The following is a 13,352-nucleotide window of genomic DNA, read 5'->3' as shown; positions in this document are numbered from 1 at the left end:
AATGACATTTGTAAAAATAAAATTAAAAAAGGTTAATGTTTGTGTTTAAAATACCACATTACTGTATAAAATTAATAACTGTAATATTTTTTTGGAAACTTTCTAGCACAGTGTATAGCTTATGACCTAGCACCAAAGTACATCTCGGACATGTTGGTGTCATGTGAACCAATTTGGACTGTAAGGACCGCAGGGACCAGCCTCCTGTTGGTGCCCGGAGTCAGGACTAAACAAATCTGTGTTTCAGTTTTATGCAGATACAATATGGAACAGTCTTTCTGAAAATGTATGACAGGGCTCTGCTCTGACAATGTTCAAATCTGAGCTAAAAACAGTTCTGTTTAGCTGAGTGCATATGACTGAAATTATCTTATTTACAATCTTCTCTTTTAGGTCTTAAGATGTTCTTTGATTTCTGTCATGTCTTTTTGATTTTAATGATGATTTTCCTGTTGTGTAAAGCACTTTGAATTACCTTGTGTACAATTTATTCTCTATGAATAAACTTGCCTCTTTCCTGTTATTTACTAAATGTATTTTTCAATCCAATTCAATCTATTTTAGTAACGTCCAAAATAACAACAGCAGTTGGTTTAAAAGACAAGAGTTGAATAGAAAAGCAGATTAAACAATGTTCACAGGGAATCAGAAAATGGATAAATATCCTGTTCCCTATTCTTAAACCCGCCACGGCAACTGAAATATACAAAACCCTGAGGTAAAAACATTGTGGGGAACATACTGAAGGAGAGATCCTACCACCACAGACAGACTGACTGCAGATGGTGCAGAACTATGTATTTGGTCTTTTTCTTAAAAAAATAAAAAAAATATTTCTAACTCTTGTGTGATATAATAGGAGGTCAACCTTCGCAGGGGGAGAGGCACTATTTGTTGTGGTGCCGAAATTAAACTTTAAAGAAGTCATGCAGGACAAAATAGAGAAAAATAAACTCAATCCAGATATGTTTCAGTCGGACATTTTGTTCTCATGTGCTCACCTGTTGACTCTCAAAAGTCCACGTGCTGTCTGGGAGAGACGCGTCCAGGACACTGATGACCTCCTTAAAGTCAGAGGTGCTGCTGGGCTTAATCAAAGTGAAGTCACTGTACTCTGACATTGGAGACATACAGGACCTGAACGACTGGCTCTGAGACATCATGTCTCCTCCCAGGACCTCCACATACTTTATAGGTCCGTCAGTGTTGAGCTGGATCTGCAGGTTTCTGTTGGGGTTCTTGTAATCGTCACAGTCACTGCGTCTGACGCAGCAGCTCGCGCTGCCCGCGCTGCTCTTCACACATTTCACTGCTAAGATGAGAAAAGTCACCAGAGACAGCACGGACACCGAGGCCAGAGACAGGATCAAATAGAGTGCGAGGCGGCCGGTTTTAACACCGGACTCTGCTGCTTTGTGCCTGATGTCCTGGATGGGCTCGTGCAGACCGTCCTCCAGCAGGATGGACACCGTGACCGTGGCGGACTGCACGGGTTCACCGTCGTCCCTGATCTCTATGAGCAGCCGCTGAGAGGAGTCGTCCTGCTCGGCCACAGCGCGTTTAGTCCTCACCTCCCCTGTGTACTGGTTCACACTGAACAGAGACGCGTCCGTGGCCTCCGCCACTTTGTACGAGATCCACGCGTTATGGCCCGAGTCTGCGTCCACGGCCGTCACCTTGGTAACCAGGTATCCCGCTTTAGCGGTGCGGGGCATCCTCTGGAGGGAGAGGGAGCTCAGGCCAGCGGAGGAGGGGTAAATGACAGCGGGGGCGTTGTCGTTCTGGTCCAGGATAAAAACATGGACCGTGGCGTTGCTGCTGAGACTCGGAGAGCCCTGGTCTTTGGCCTGGACCATGATCTGAAACACCTTGAGCTTCTCGTAGTCAAACGAGTGCATGCTGTAGATGCTGCCGTTCTCTGAGTTAATGTAGACATAAGACGAGACTGACACGTCCTGCACTTTAGAGTCCAGAATAGAGTAAGACACTTTGGCGTTTTCTCCAAAATCCAGGTCCGAGGCTGACACTGAGTACAGTATAGAGCCAGGGACCCCGTTCTCTTTTAAATACACATTATATGAGGGCTGAGAGAAGACTGGCGGGTTGTCGTTCACGTCTGAGACACTGACAAATATAGTTTTCATACTGGAGAGAGGAGGAGAGCCCGAGTCTGTGGCTGTTATCTCTACGTTATAAAATGGAAAACTCTCTCGATCTAAAGAGCCACTTGTGACTAGAGCGTAATTATTAGAAAATGACGGTTTCAGATTAAATGGAGACCCCACTGGTAACTTTAGAACTACCTTAGCATTATCGCCCGCGTCTAGATCACTGACCCTGATCAGAGCCACGACAGTGCCTTTCAGTGCGTCCTCGCGCACTGGATTAGGAGTTGAAGTAAGCAAGATTTCGGGAACATTATCGTTTATGTCTTCTATATTTACCTGTACACGACAATGTCCCTCCATTCTCGGAACGCCTTTGTCTTTAGCAGTAATTCGCAAATCATAAACCGGACTAAGTTCATAGTCTAATTGACCAACTAGTGATACTTCACCAGTGTCTGAGTTTACTTTAAACAAAGACAGTAAAGACTGTGGTGTATGTTGAGCAAATGCGTATTCAACGTCTCCATTTGCACCTTCATCCGCGTCCGTGGCTTCAACTTTAACTAGCACTGTCCCCGACACGCTGTTCTCAGGGACAGTTAGGTTATACGAAGGTTTTGTAAAAACAGGGATGTTGTCATTTATATCAAGCACTGTAACTAAAATTTTCATGATTCCACGTTTTACAGGATTGCCTCCGTCTAATGCTGTCAATAGTAATTCGTGAACACTTTTTTTTTCTCTGTCGAGCATTTTGTCTAAGACCAGCTCTGGGGCCTGAAGACCCCCGGGCAACTCCTTCATTTTAAGACTAAAACATTCACTTTTACTCAAACTGTAAGATTTAACAGAATTAATTCCTGAATCTGGATCCTGCGCTGTTTCTAATGGAAAACGAACCCCCGTGACAGTCGTCTCTGCTATTTCAAAGTCATGTTGTTGTGTTACAAACACCGGTGAATTATCATTAATATCACGTATTTCTACTTCTATCCGATGGAGCTGTAGTGGGTTTTCTGTCACGACCTGCAGAGGCAACACGCAGCTGGCGCTTTGTCCACATAAAGTCTCTCTGTCTATTCTGTCGTTCACCACCAGCTCACCCTTCCCCGAGTCCACGGTGAAAAACTGCTTCCCAGCCTCAGCAGCGACACGCAGCTTACGGTCAAAAATGTCTGTTAAACTCAAACCAAGGTCTTTGGCGATGTTTCCTACCACAGAGCCCTGCTTCAGTTCCTCTGGGATGCTGTAACGAGTCTGTGCGTCTGTTAAACTCCACAAAAGGAAGAAATAATGCCAGCAGAACGTCCGCCACGCCAAAGCTCCACGACCCATCTTTTTTGTCAGTGCTGAATCCTCCTAGCACGCCAAGTCGCTTAGGTAGAAATATAGACAGTCAGCCCATAATTCCTTGCATAGAAAAGTAAGTTCGAGTAAATGGTGTATGGTAAAAACACATTAATAATCCAAGCCGAACAACTACCAAGCAGCGCATCTCTGCACTGAACAACACTGAGGGGTCTTATGGCTGTAGCACTCAGCAGCAGAGCAGTAGATCTCTTTGTACATGAGTGAATTCTATTGGCTGAGAGCAGCTAACACCACAGTCCAATCACAGAGCAAACAGATTTCCCTGTGTCAAGTGCACGCAACAGCAGCTTGTCCTCCAACATAAAAAAATGTATTAAAATTCACCTAAAAGGTACTACGTGTTTTACGACTATTAAAACGTAACTTTTTAATTGTCTAACCCTGACAAAAAATAAAATAAATAAATATATTAAATGACACAAATTGAAAATGACAGGGTTTTTAGATATGCCTAATGAAATTAACACATTTAAAAAAAAATAGTTCGGCATTTTAAAAAAAAGGAAAAGATGCAAGGGGAGATATGCTGACCATTGCTGTGGTGCTGAAATAAAACGTTGTCAAGACATTGAAAATTACAGGGTTTTTAGATATGCCTAATGAAATGAACACATTTTAAAAAATAGTTTGCCATTTAAACACAGGAAAAGATGCAAGGGGAGATGTGCTGACCACTGCTGTGGTGCTGAAATAAAACGTTCTCAGATCCCGTTTGACATTGTTTTCTCATTGTCTCACCTGTTGACTCTCAAAAGTCCACGTGCTGTCTGGGAGAGACGCGTCCAGGACACTGATGACCTCCTTAAAGTCAGAGGTGCTGCTGGGCTTAATCAAAGTGAAGTCACTGTACTCTGACATTGGAGACATACAGGACCTGAACGACTGGCTCTGAGACATCATGTCTCCTCCCAGGACCTCCACATACTTTATAGGTCCATCAGTGTTGAGCTGGATCTGCAGGTTTCTGTTGGGGTTCTTGTAATCGTCACAGTCACTGCGTCTGACGCAGCAGCTCGCGCTGCCCGCGCTGCTCTTCACACATTTCACTGCTAAGATGAGAAAAGTCACCAGAGACAGCACGGACACCGAGGCCAGAGACAGGATCAAATAGAGCGCGAGGCGGCCGGTTTTAACACCGGACTCTGCTGCTTTGTGCCTGATGTCCTGGATGGGCTCGTGCAGACCGTCCTCCAGCAGGATGGACACCGTGACCGTGGCGGACTGCACGGGTTCACCGTCGTCCCTGATCTCTATGAGCAGCCGCTGAGAGGAGTCGTCCTGCTCGGCCACAGCGCGTTTAGTCCTCACCTCCCCTGTGTACTGGTTCACACTGAACAGAGACGCGTCCGTGGCCTCCGCCACTTTGTACGAGATCCACGCGTTATGGCCCGAGTCTGCGTCCACGGCCGTCACCTTGGTAACCAGGTATCCCGCTTTAGCGGTGCGGGGCAACCTCTGGAGGGAGAGGGAGCCCAGGCCAGCGGAGGAGGGGTAAATGACAGCGGGGGCGTTGTCGTTCTGGTCCAGGATAAAAACATGGACCGTGGCGTTGCTGCTGAGACTCGGAGAGCCCTGGTCTTTGGCCTGGACCATGATCTGAAACACCTTGAGCTTCTCGTAGTCAAACGAGTGCATGCTGTAGATGCTGCCGTTCTCTGAGTTAATGTAGACATAAGACGAGACTGACACGTCCTGCACTTTAGAGTCCAGAATAGAGTAAGACACTTTGGCGTTTTCTCCAAAATCCAGGTCCGAGGCTGACACTGAGTACAGTATAGAGCCAGGGACCCCGTTCTCTTTTAAATACACATTATATGAGGGCTGAGAGAAGACTGGCGGGTTGTCGTTCACGTCTGAGACACTGACAAATATAGTTTTCTTGCTGGAGAGAGGAGGAGAGCCCGAGTCTGTGGCTGTTATCTCTACGTTATAAAATGGAAAACGTTCTCGGTCTAAAGAGCCACTAGTGACTAGCGCATAATTATTAGAAAATGAAGGTTTCAGAATAAAAGGAGACCCCACTGGTAACTTTAGAACAACTTTACCATTGTCGCCTGAGTCTAGGTCTCTGGCATTGATTAAAGCCACGACAGTGCCTTTCCTTGCGTCCTCGCGCACTGGATTAGGAGTAGAAGTAAGAATTATTTCTGGAACATTATCGTTTATGTCTATTACTTGGACGTGTACACGACAATGTCCCTCCATTTCAGGAACGCCTCTGTCTTTTGCCGTAATTTGCAAATCATAAATGGGACTGAGCTCATAGTCCAATTGTCCCACTAGGGATATTTCCCCGGTGTCTGAGTTTAATTGAAACAAAGACAAAAATGTCTCCGGAGTGTTCTCTGCAAAACTGTACCGAAGCTCTCCATTTGCACCTTCATCTACGTCTGTGGCTGCAACCGTCACTAGAATTGACCCAGGAAGGCTGTTTTCTGGAATAGTTAAATTGTATAGAGGTTTCTTAAAAACAGGAAAGTTGTCATTAATATCGAGCACGGTAACTACAATTTTCATTATCCCACTTTTTACAGGATTCCCTCCGTCTAACGCTGTCAGTAGTAATTCATGAATACTCTGTTTTTCTCTATCAAGCATTTTGTCCAACACCAGCTCCGGGGTCTGAATACCACCAGACAACTCATTCATTTTTAAACTAAAAGAGTCACTTTTACTCAAACTGTAAGTCTTTACAGTATTAGTACCTACGTCTAGATCCTGCGCTGTTTCTAATGGAAAATGCGCGCCAGCGATAGTCGACTCTGCTATTTTTAGTGACTTTTGCCGTTTTACAAACACCGGTGAATTATCATTAATATCTCGTATTTCTACTTCTATCCGATGGAGCTGTAGTGGGTTTTCTGTCACGACCTGCACAGGCAACACGCAGCTGGCGCTTTGTCCACATAAAGTCTCTCTGTCTATTCTGTCGTTCACCACCAGCTCACCCTTCCCCGAGTCCACGGTGAAAAACTGCTTCCCAGCCTCAGCAGCGACACGCAGCTTACGGTCAAAAATGTCTGTTAAACTCAAACCAAGGTCTTTGGCGATGTTTCCTACCACAGAGCCCTGCTTCAGTTCCTCTGGGATGCTGTAACGAGTCTGTGCGTCTGTTAAACTCCACAAAAGGAAGAAATAATGCCAGCAGAACGTCCGCCACGCCAAAGCTCCACGACGCATCTTCTTTGGTCAATTTAGAATCCTTACAGCACTCCAAGTTGCACTGGTTGAAATAGAGAGTCAGCCCATAATTCCTTTCATTGAAAAGTAAGATCTAGTAAACGGTATATCCTCAAAAAACATTACAAATCGATACTGAACAACAACCAAGCAGCGCATCTCTGCTCTGAACAACACTGAGGGGTCTTATGGCTGTAGCACTCAGCAGCAGAGCAGTAGATCTCTTTGTACATGAGTGAATTCTATTGGCTGAGAGCAGCTAACACCACAGTCCAATCACAGAGCAAACAGATTTCCCTGTGTCTCAAGTGCACGCAACAGCAGCTTGTCCTCCAACATAAAAATGTGTGAAATTCCCCTAAAAGGTACAAAGTGTTTAACGACTATTAAAACGTAACTTTATAATTGTCTAACCCTGACAAAAAATAAAATAAATAGATATATTAAATGACACACATTGAAAATGGCAGGGTTTTTAGATATGCCTAATGAAATGAACACATTTTAAAAAAATAGTTCGGCATTTAAAAAAAAAGGAAAAGATGCAAGGGGAGAAATGCTGACCACTGCTGTGGTGCTGAAATAAAACGTTCTCAGAAATTGAAAATGACAGGGTTTTTAGATATGCCTAATGAAATTAACACATTTAAAAAAATAGTTTGCCATTTAAACACAGGAAAAGATGCAAGGGGAGATATGCTGACCATTGCTGTGGTCCTGAAATAAAACGTTCTCAGATCCTGTTTGACATTGTTTTCTCATTGTCTCACCTGTTGACTCTCAAAAGTCCACGTGCTGTCTGGGAGCGACGCGTCCAGGACACTGATGACCTCCTTAAAGTCAGAGGTGCTGCTGGGCTTAATCAAAGTGAAGTCACTGTACTCTGACATTGGAGACATACAGGACCTGAACGACTGGCTCTGAGACATCATGTCTCCTCCTAGGACCTCCACATACTTTATAGGTCCATCAGTGTTGAGCTGGATCTGCAGGTTTCTGTTGGGGTTCTTGTAATCGTCACAGTCACTGCGTCTGACGCAGCAGCTCGCACTGCCCGCGCTGCTCTTCACACATTTCACTGCTAAGATGAGAAAAGTCACCAGAGACAGCACGGACACCGAGGCCAGAGACAGGATCAAATAGAGCGCGAGGCGGCCGGTTTTAACACCGGACTCTGCTGCTTTGTGCCTGATGTCCTGGATGGGCTCGTGCAGACCGTCCTCCAGCAGGATGGACACCGTGACCGTGGCGGACTGCACGGGTTCACCGTCGTCCCTGATCTCTATGAGCAGCCGCTGAGAGGAGTCGTCCTGCTCGGCCACAGCGCGTTTAGTCCTCACCTCCCCTGTGTACTGGTTCACACTGAACAGAGACGCGTCCGTGGCCTCCGCCACTTTGTACGAGATCCACGCGTTATGGCCCGAGTCTGCGTCCACGGCCGTCACCTTGGTAACCAGGTATCCCGCTTTAGCGGTGCGGGGCATCCTCTGGAGGGAGAGGGAGCCCAGGCCAGCGGAGGAGGGGTAAATAACAGCGGGGGCGTTGTCGTTCTGGTCCAGGATAAAAACATGGACCGTGGCGTTGCTGCTGAGACTCGGAGAGCCCTGGTCTTTGGCCTGGACCATGATCTGAAACACCTTGAGCTTCTCGTAGTCAAACGAGTGCATGCTGTAGATGCTGCCGTTCTCTGAGTTAATGTAGACATAAGACGAGACTGACACGTCCTGCACTTTAGAGTCCAGAATAGAGTAAGACACTTTGGAGTTTTCTCCAAAATCCCGGTCCGAGGCTGACACTGAGTACAGTATAGAGCCAGGGACCCCGTTCTCTTTTAAATACACATTATATGAGGGCTGAGAGAAGACTGGCGGGTTGTCGTTCACGTCTGAGACACTGACAATTATAGTTTTCTTACTGGAGAGAGGAGGAGAGCCCGAGTCTGTGGCTGTTATCTCTACGTTATAAAATGGAAAACGTTCGCGGTCTAAAGAGCCACTAGTGACTAGGGCATAATTATTAGAAAATGACGGTTTCAGACTAAATGGAGACCCCACTGGTAACTTTAAAACTACTTTACCATTATTGCCCGAATCTAGGTCTTTGGCACTGATTAAAGCCACTACAGTGCCTTTGCTCGCGTCCTCACGCACTGGATTGGGAGTTGAAGTAAGAATAATTTCTGGGACATTGTCGTTTATGTCCACGACTCTGATTTGAACTCGACAATGTCCCTCCATTTCAGGAACACCTTTGTCTTTTGCGGTAATTCGCAAATCATAAACGGGACTAAGTTCATAGTCCAACTGTCCAACTATTGACAGTTCACCAGTGTCTGAGTTTACATTAAACAAAGACAGTAAAGACTGTGGTGTATGTTGAGCAAATGCGTATTCAACGTCTCCATTTGCACCTTCATCCGCGTCCGTGGCTTCAACTTTAACTAGCACCGCCCCCGACACGCTGTTCTCAGGGACAGTTAGGTTATAAGAAGGTTTTGTGAAAATAGGGACATTATCATTTACATCAAACACTGTGACTACAATTTTCATGATTCCACGTTTTACAGGATTGCCTCCGTCTAATGCTGTCAATAGTAATTCGTGAACACTTTGTTTTTCTCTGTCGAGCATTTTGTCTAAGACCAGCTCTGGGGCCTGAAGACCCCCGGGCAACTCCTTCATTTTAAGACTAAAACATTCACTTTTACTCAAACTGTAAGATTTAACAGAATTAATCCCTGAATCTGGATCCTGCGCTGTTTCTAATGGAAAACGAACCCCCGTGACAGTCGATTCTGCTATTTTCAAGTCATGTTGCTGTGTTACAAACACCGGTGAATTATCATTAATATCACGTATTTCTACTTCTATCCGATGGAGCTGTAGTGGGTTTTCTGTCACGACCTGCAGAGGCAACACGCAGCTGGCGCTTTGTCCACATAAAGTCTCTCTGTCTATTCTGTCGTTCACCACCAGCTCACCCTTCCCCGAGTCCACGGTGAAAAACTGCTTCCCAGCCTCAGCAGCGACACGCAGCTTACGGTCAAAAATGTCTGTTAAACTCAAACCAAGGTCTTTGGCGATGTTTCCTACCACAGAGCCCTGCTTCAGTTCCTCTGGGATGCTGTAACGAGTCTGTGCGTCTGTTAAACTCCACAAAAGGAAGAAATAATGCCAGCAGAACGTCCGCCACGCCAAAGCTCCACGACCCATCTTTCTCCTTTCAGAATTTTTAAATCACTTCAAGTTGCATTGGTAGAACTAGTCATTCAGCCCATAATTCCTAGGACTGAAAATATGTTGGATCCAATAAATGGTATATTATGAAAAAGCATCAATAATCCACAATGAACAACTACCAAGCAGCGCATCTCTGCTCTGAACAACACTGAGGGGTCTTATGGCTGTAGCACTCAGCAGCAGAGCAGTAGATCTCTTTGTACATGAGTGAATTCTATTGGCTGAGAGCAGCTAACACCACAGTCCAATCACAGATCAAACAGGGTTTTCCCTGTGTGACAAGTTCACAGAACAGCAGCTTGTCCTCCATCAGGCAAAGTGTAGGTATAATTAACCTAAAACGTGCATTATATTTTACTGCTATTAAAAACACAGATTTATTATTGAAAGTTTGAGTAAATATGAACAAAAAAAAACAAATACAATTGTAAGCTACAAAATTAGGTATGTTTCGTTTTCATTTAGTAGGTATTTTCGAAATGTTTGGACATTTTATTGTGTATGTTTTGCTTTTTAAGGTAAAATAAATAAATAAAAACATAAATAACTAGATATATAAATATATGAATATATAAATATATACATTTATAGTCATATACATAGTTATATATAGATTCTGTTTGACATTTTGTTATTATTGACTTATTGTTCTCATTGTCTCACCTGTTGACTCTCAAAAGTCCACGTGCTGTCTGGGAGAGACGCGTCCAGGACACTGATGACCTCCTTAAAGTCAGAGGTGCTGCTGGGCTTAATCAAAGTGAAGTCACTGTACTCTGACATTGGAGACATACAGGACCTGAACGACTGGCTCTGAGACATCATGTCTCCTCCCAGGACCTCCACATACTTTATAGGTCCATCAGTGTTGAGCTGGATCTGCAGGTTTCTGTTGGGGTTCTTGTAATCGTCACAGTCACTGCGTCTGACGCAGCAGCTCGCGCTGCCCGCGCTGCTCTTCACACATTTCACTGCTAAGATGAGAAAAGTCACCAGAGACAGCACGGACACCGAGGCCAGAGACAGGATCAAATAGAGCGCGAGGCGGCCGGTTTTAACACCGGACTCTGCTGCTTTGTGCCTGATGTCCTGGATGGGCTCGTGCAGACCGTCCTCCAGCAGGATGGACACCGTGACCGTGGCGGACTGCACGGGTTCACCGTCGTCCCTGATCTCTATGAGCAGCCGCTGAGAGGAGTCGTCCTGCTCGGCCACAGCGCGTTTAGTCCTCACCTCCCCTGTGTACTGGTTCACACTGAACAGAGACGCGTCCGTGGCCTCCGCCACTTTGTACGAGATCCACGCGTTATGGCCCGAGTCTGCGTCCACGGCCGTCACCTTGGTAACCAGGTATCCCGCTTTAGCGGTGCGGGGCAACCTCTGGAGGGAAAGAGAGCCCAGGCCAGCGGAGGAGGGGTAAATGACAGCGGGGGCGTTGTCGTTCTGGTCCAGGATAAAAACATGGACCGTGGCGTTGCTGCTGAGACTCGGAGAGCCCTGGTCTTTGGCCTGGACCATGATCTGAAACACCTTGAGCTTCTCGTAGTCAAACGAGTGCATGCTGTAGATGCTGCCGTTCTCTGAGTTAATGTAGACATAAGACGAGACTGACACGTCCTGCACTTTAGAGTCCAGAATAGAGTAAGACACTTTGGCGTTTTCTCCAAAATCCAGGTCCGAGGCTGACACCGAGTACAGTATTCTTCCAGGAGGACAGTTCTCTTGGACATAAGTCACATATGTTGGGTGGGAGAAGACAGGCGGATTATCATTCACGTCAGATAACACCACTTCTAATATTTTCTCTTCTGATAAAGCTGGTCTTCCATTATCAAATGCTCTAAGTTTGACCCTGTAAAGAGCACTTTTCTCTCTGTCCAGTGGTCCGCTAGTCACTAATGAGTAATGGCTCGAGACTGAGGGGTTTAGTTTAAAGGGAGATCCAGAGGACAGCGTCAGCGTCACTTTCCCATTTTCACCTGAGTCTAAATCACGGGCACTTATCAGTGCAATGACTGTCCCCACAGCTGAATCCTCTGGAACAGGTGAGGTTAACGACTTCACTATAATCTCAGGAGCATTGTCGTTAACATCTACTATTTTAATCTCTACGCTACAGTGGCCATCCATCTCGGGATTACCTTTGTCTTTTGCAGTTATATCAAATCTATGAATAGCGTGTGATTCATGGTCCAATAACCCTTTCACTACAATCACACCTGTAGTAGGTTTAATATCAAACAAAGACAAAGTGTGATCCGTGGTTTGATCTGCGAAAATATATTCTATTTCTCCGTTTAACCCCTCGTCTATGTCCGTGGCTTTAACGCTTACAATTTCTGTCCCGATGGTTGCTTTCTCGCTGACATTTGCCTCATAGACGTTCTTTTCAAACTGAGGAGCGTTGTCGTTATTGTCAAGCACAATAATTGTTATCTGAGCTGTTCCGGAGCGCGCTGGGTCCCCGCCATCTACTGCCGTGAGAATAAGGTTATGAATCGATTGCTTTTCTCTGTCAAGCGCCTTTTCTAAAACCAATTCAGGGATTTTACGACCATCCTTGTGGGTTTTAACAGTCATTTTGAAATGCTCATTTTTACTGATAATATAAGAACGCACTGAGTTAGAGCCAACATCGGGGTCTTGTGCACTTTCTAAAGGAAATTTTGCGCCAGTATTTACAAGCTCTGCAATTTTTAAAACTTTCTCTTTTGAAACAAAACTGGGCGAGTTGTCGTTTGTGTCCTGAATCTCTATTTCGACCCTGAATAATTGTAGTGGTCCGTCTATAACCAGCTCCAGAGGCAGCACGCATGATAGTTTATGTCTACAAAGTTCTTCTCTGTCAATCCTGTCCGTCACTATCAAATCTCCTTTCCTCGAGTTCAAGCCAAAATATTGCTTACCATCTTGCGAGGCTATCCTAAGTTTTCGTTTGTCCAAATCAGACAAAACCAAACCCAAATCTTTGGCCAGGTTTCCAACCGTAGCTCCCTGTTTAAGTTCCTCTGGGATGCTGTACCGCGTCTGCCCGTCTATTGTACTCCAAAAGAAAGACGAGTGACACCACCACACAAACAGCTGCCATGAACACACTTTAGTCCACATGATTTCTTATCCCTTGGATCACTAAATACCATTATCAAAAATAGAAGATTTATAATCCAGTGATAAATCCTTAATTCCTGCAAAATGCATGATTTTGTTGGTTTAGCTCCTCCTCGTGAGCACAACGTCGCTGTGGTTACAAGACTGAAGGCACCAGGAAAGGACTAGATCTCTTTGTAGAGCTGGATATGCCATTGGTGGAGCCATAAAAAATATTTCCACCAATGATGGGCAAATACCGTCTGCAGCATCGTGACGTAAGGACGTTAGACCAGAGAGCGGCGTGCAGTGCTCAATCTCTCCTCTCTACTTACATTACGTTACTTTATAGTACGTCACATTACAT

At 45.3% G+C, this 13,352-nt stretch overlaps 4 protein-coding genes across 37 annotated transcripts in view; all 4 read right to left on the bottom strand.

The window, feature by feature from the left end:
* LOC140354591 (protocadherin gamma-A10-like) overlaps positions 1 to 13,352 on the bottom strand; it is a 207,975-nt gene that overhangs the window by 24,292 nt on the left and 170,331 nt on the right. Inside the window, exon 1 of one of the 34 annotated variants that reach the window (XM_072439658.1) lies at positions 7,430 to 10,108. The exons of the other annotated variants lie outside the window; for them this stretch is intronic. Coding sequence (XP_072295759.1) covers positions 7,430 to 9,871 — 2,442 coding nt within the window. The 5' untranslated portion in view covers positions 9,872 to 10,108. Of the gene's footprint in view, positions 1 to 7,429; positions 10,109 to 13,352 lie in introns of those variants that run through there. 34 annotated transcript variants of the gene reach the window in all.
* On the bottom strand, positions 980 to 3,624 carry LOC140354600 (protocadherin gamma-C5-like). Its single transcript, XM_072439704.1, has one exon. It carries the CDS (start codon positions 3,441 to 3,443, stop codon positions 990 to 992), a length of 2,454 nt encoding a protein of 817 aa, XP_072295805.1. The 5' UTR covers positions 3,444 to 3,624; the 3' UTR covers positions 980 to 989.
* Positions 4,206 to 6,857, bottom strand: LOC140354599 (protocadherin gamma-C5-like). The gene has a single exon (XM_072439703.1). It carries the CDS (start codon positions 6,657 to 6,659, stop codon positions 4,206 to 4,208), a length of 2,454 nt encoding a protein of 817 aa, XP_072295804.1. The 5' UTR covers positions 6,660 to 6,857.
* Positions 10,550 to 13,168, bottom strand: LOC140354598 (protocadherin gamma-C5-like). The gene has a single exon (XM_072439702.1). It carries the CDS (start codon positions 13,004 to 13,006, stop codon positions 10,550 to 10,552), a length of 2,457 nt encoding a protein of 818 aa, XP_072295803.1. The 5' UTR covers positions 13,007 to 13,168.

This window comes from Eucyclogobius newberryi, unplaced genomic scaffold (genome assembly GCF_026437365.1).
Source record: "Eucyclogobius newberryi isolate DKJ021-1_F unplaced genomic scaffold, fEucNew1.0.hap1 SCAF_11, whole genome shotgun sequence".
In the NCBI taxonomy this organism is placed as follows: Eukaryota; Metazoa; Chordata; class Actinopteri; order Gobiiformes; family Gobiidae; genus Eucyclogobius; species Eucyclogobius newberryi.
Note: the sequence above shows the minus strand (reverse complement) of the source record. Positions and strands in the feature narration are given on the sequence as shown.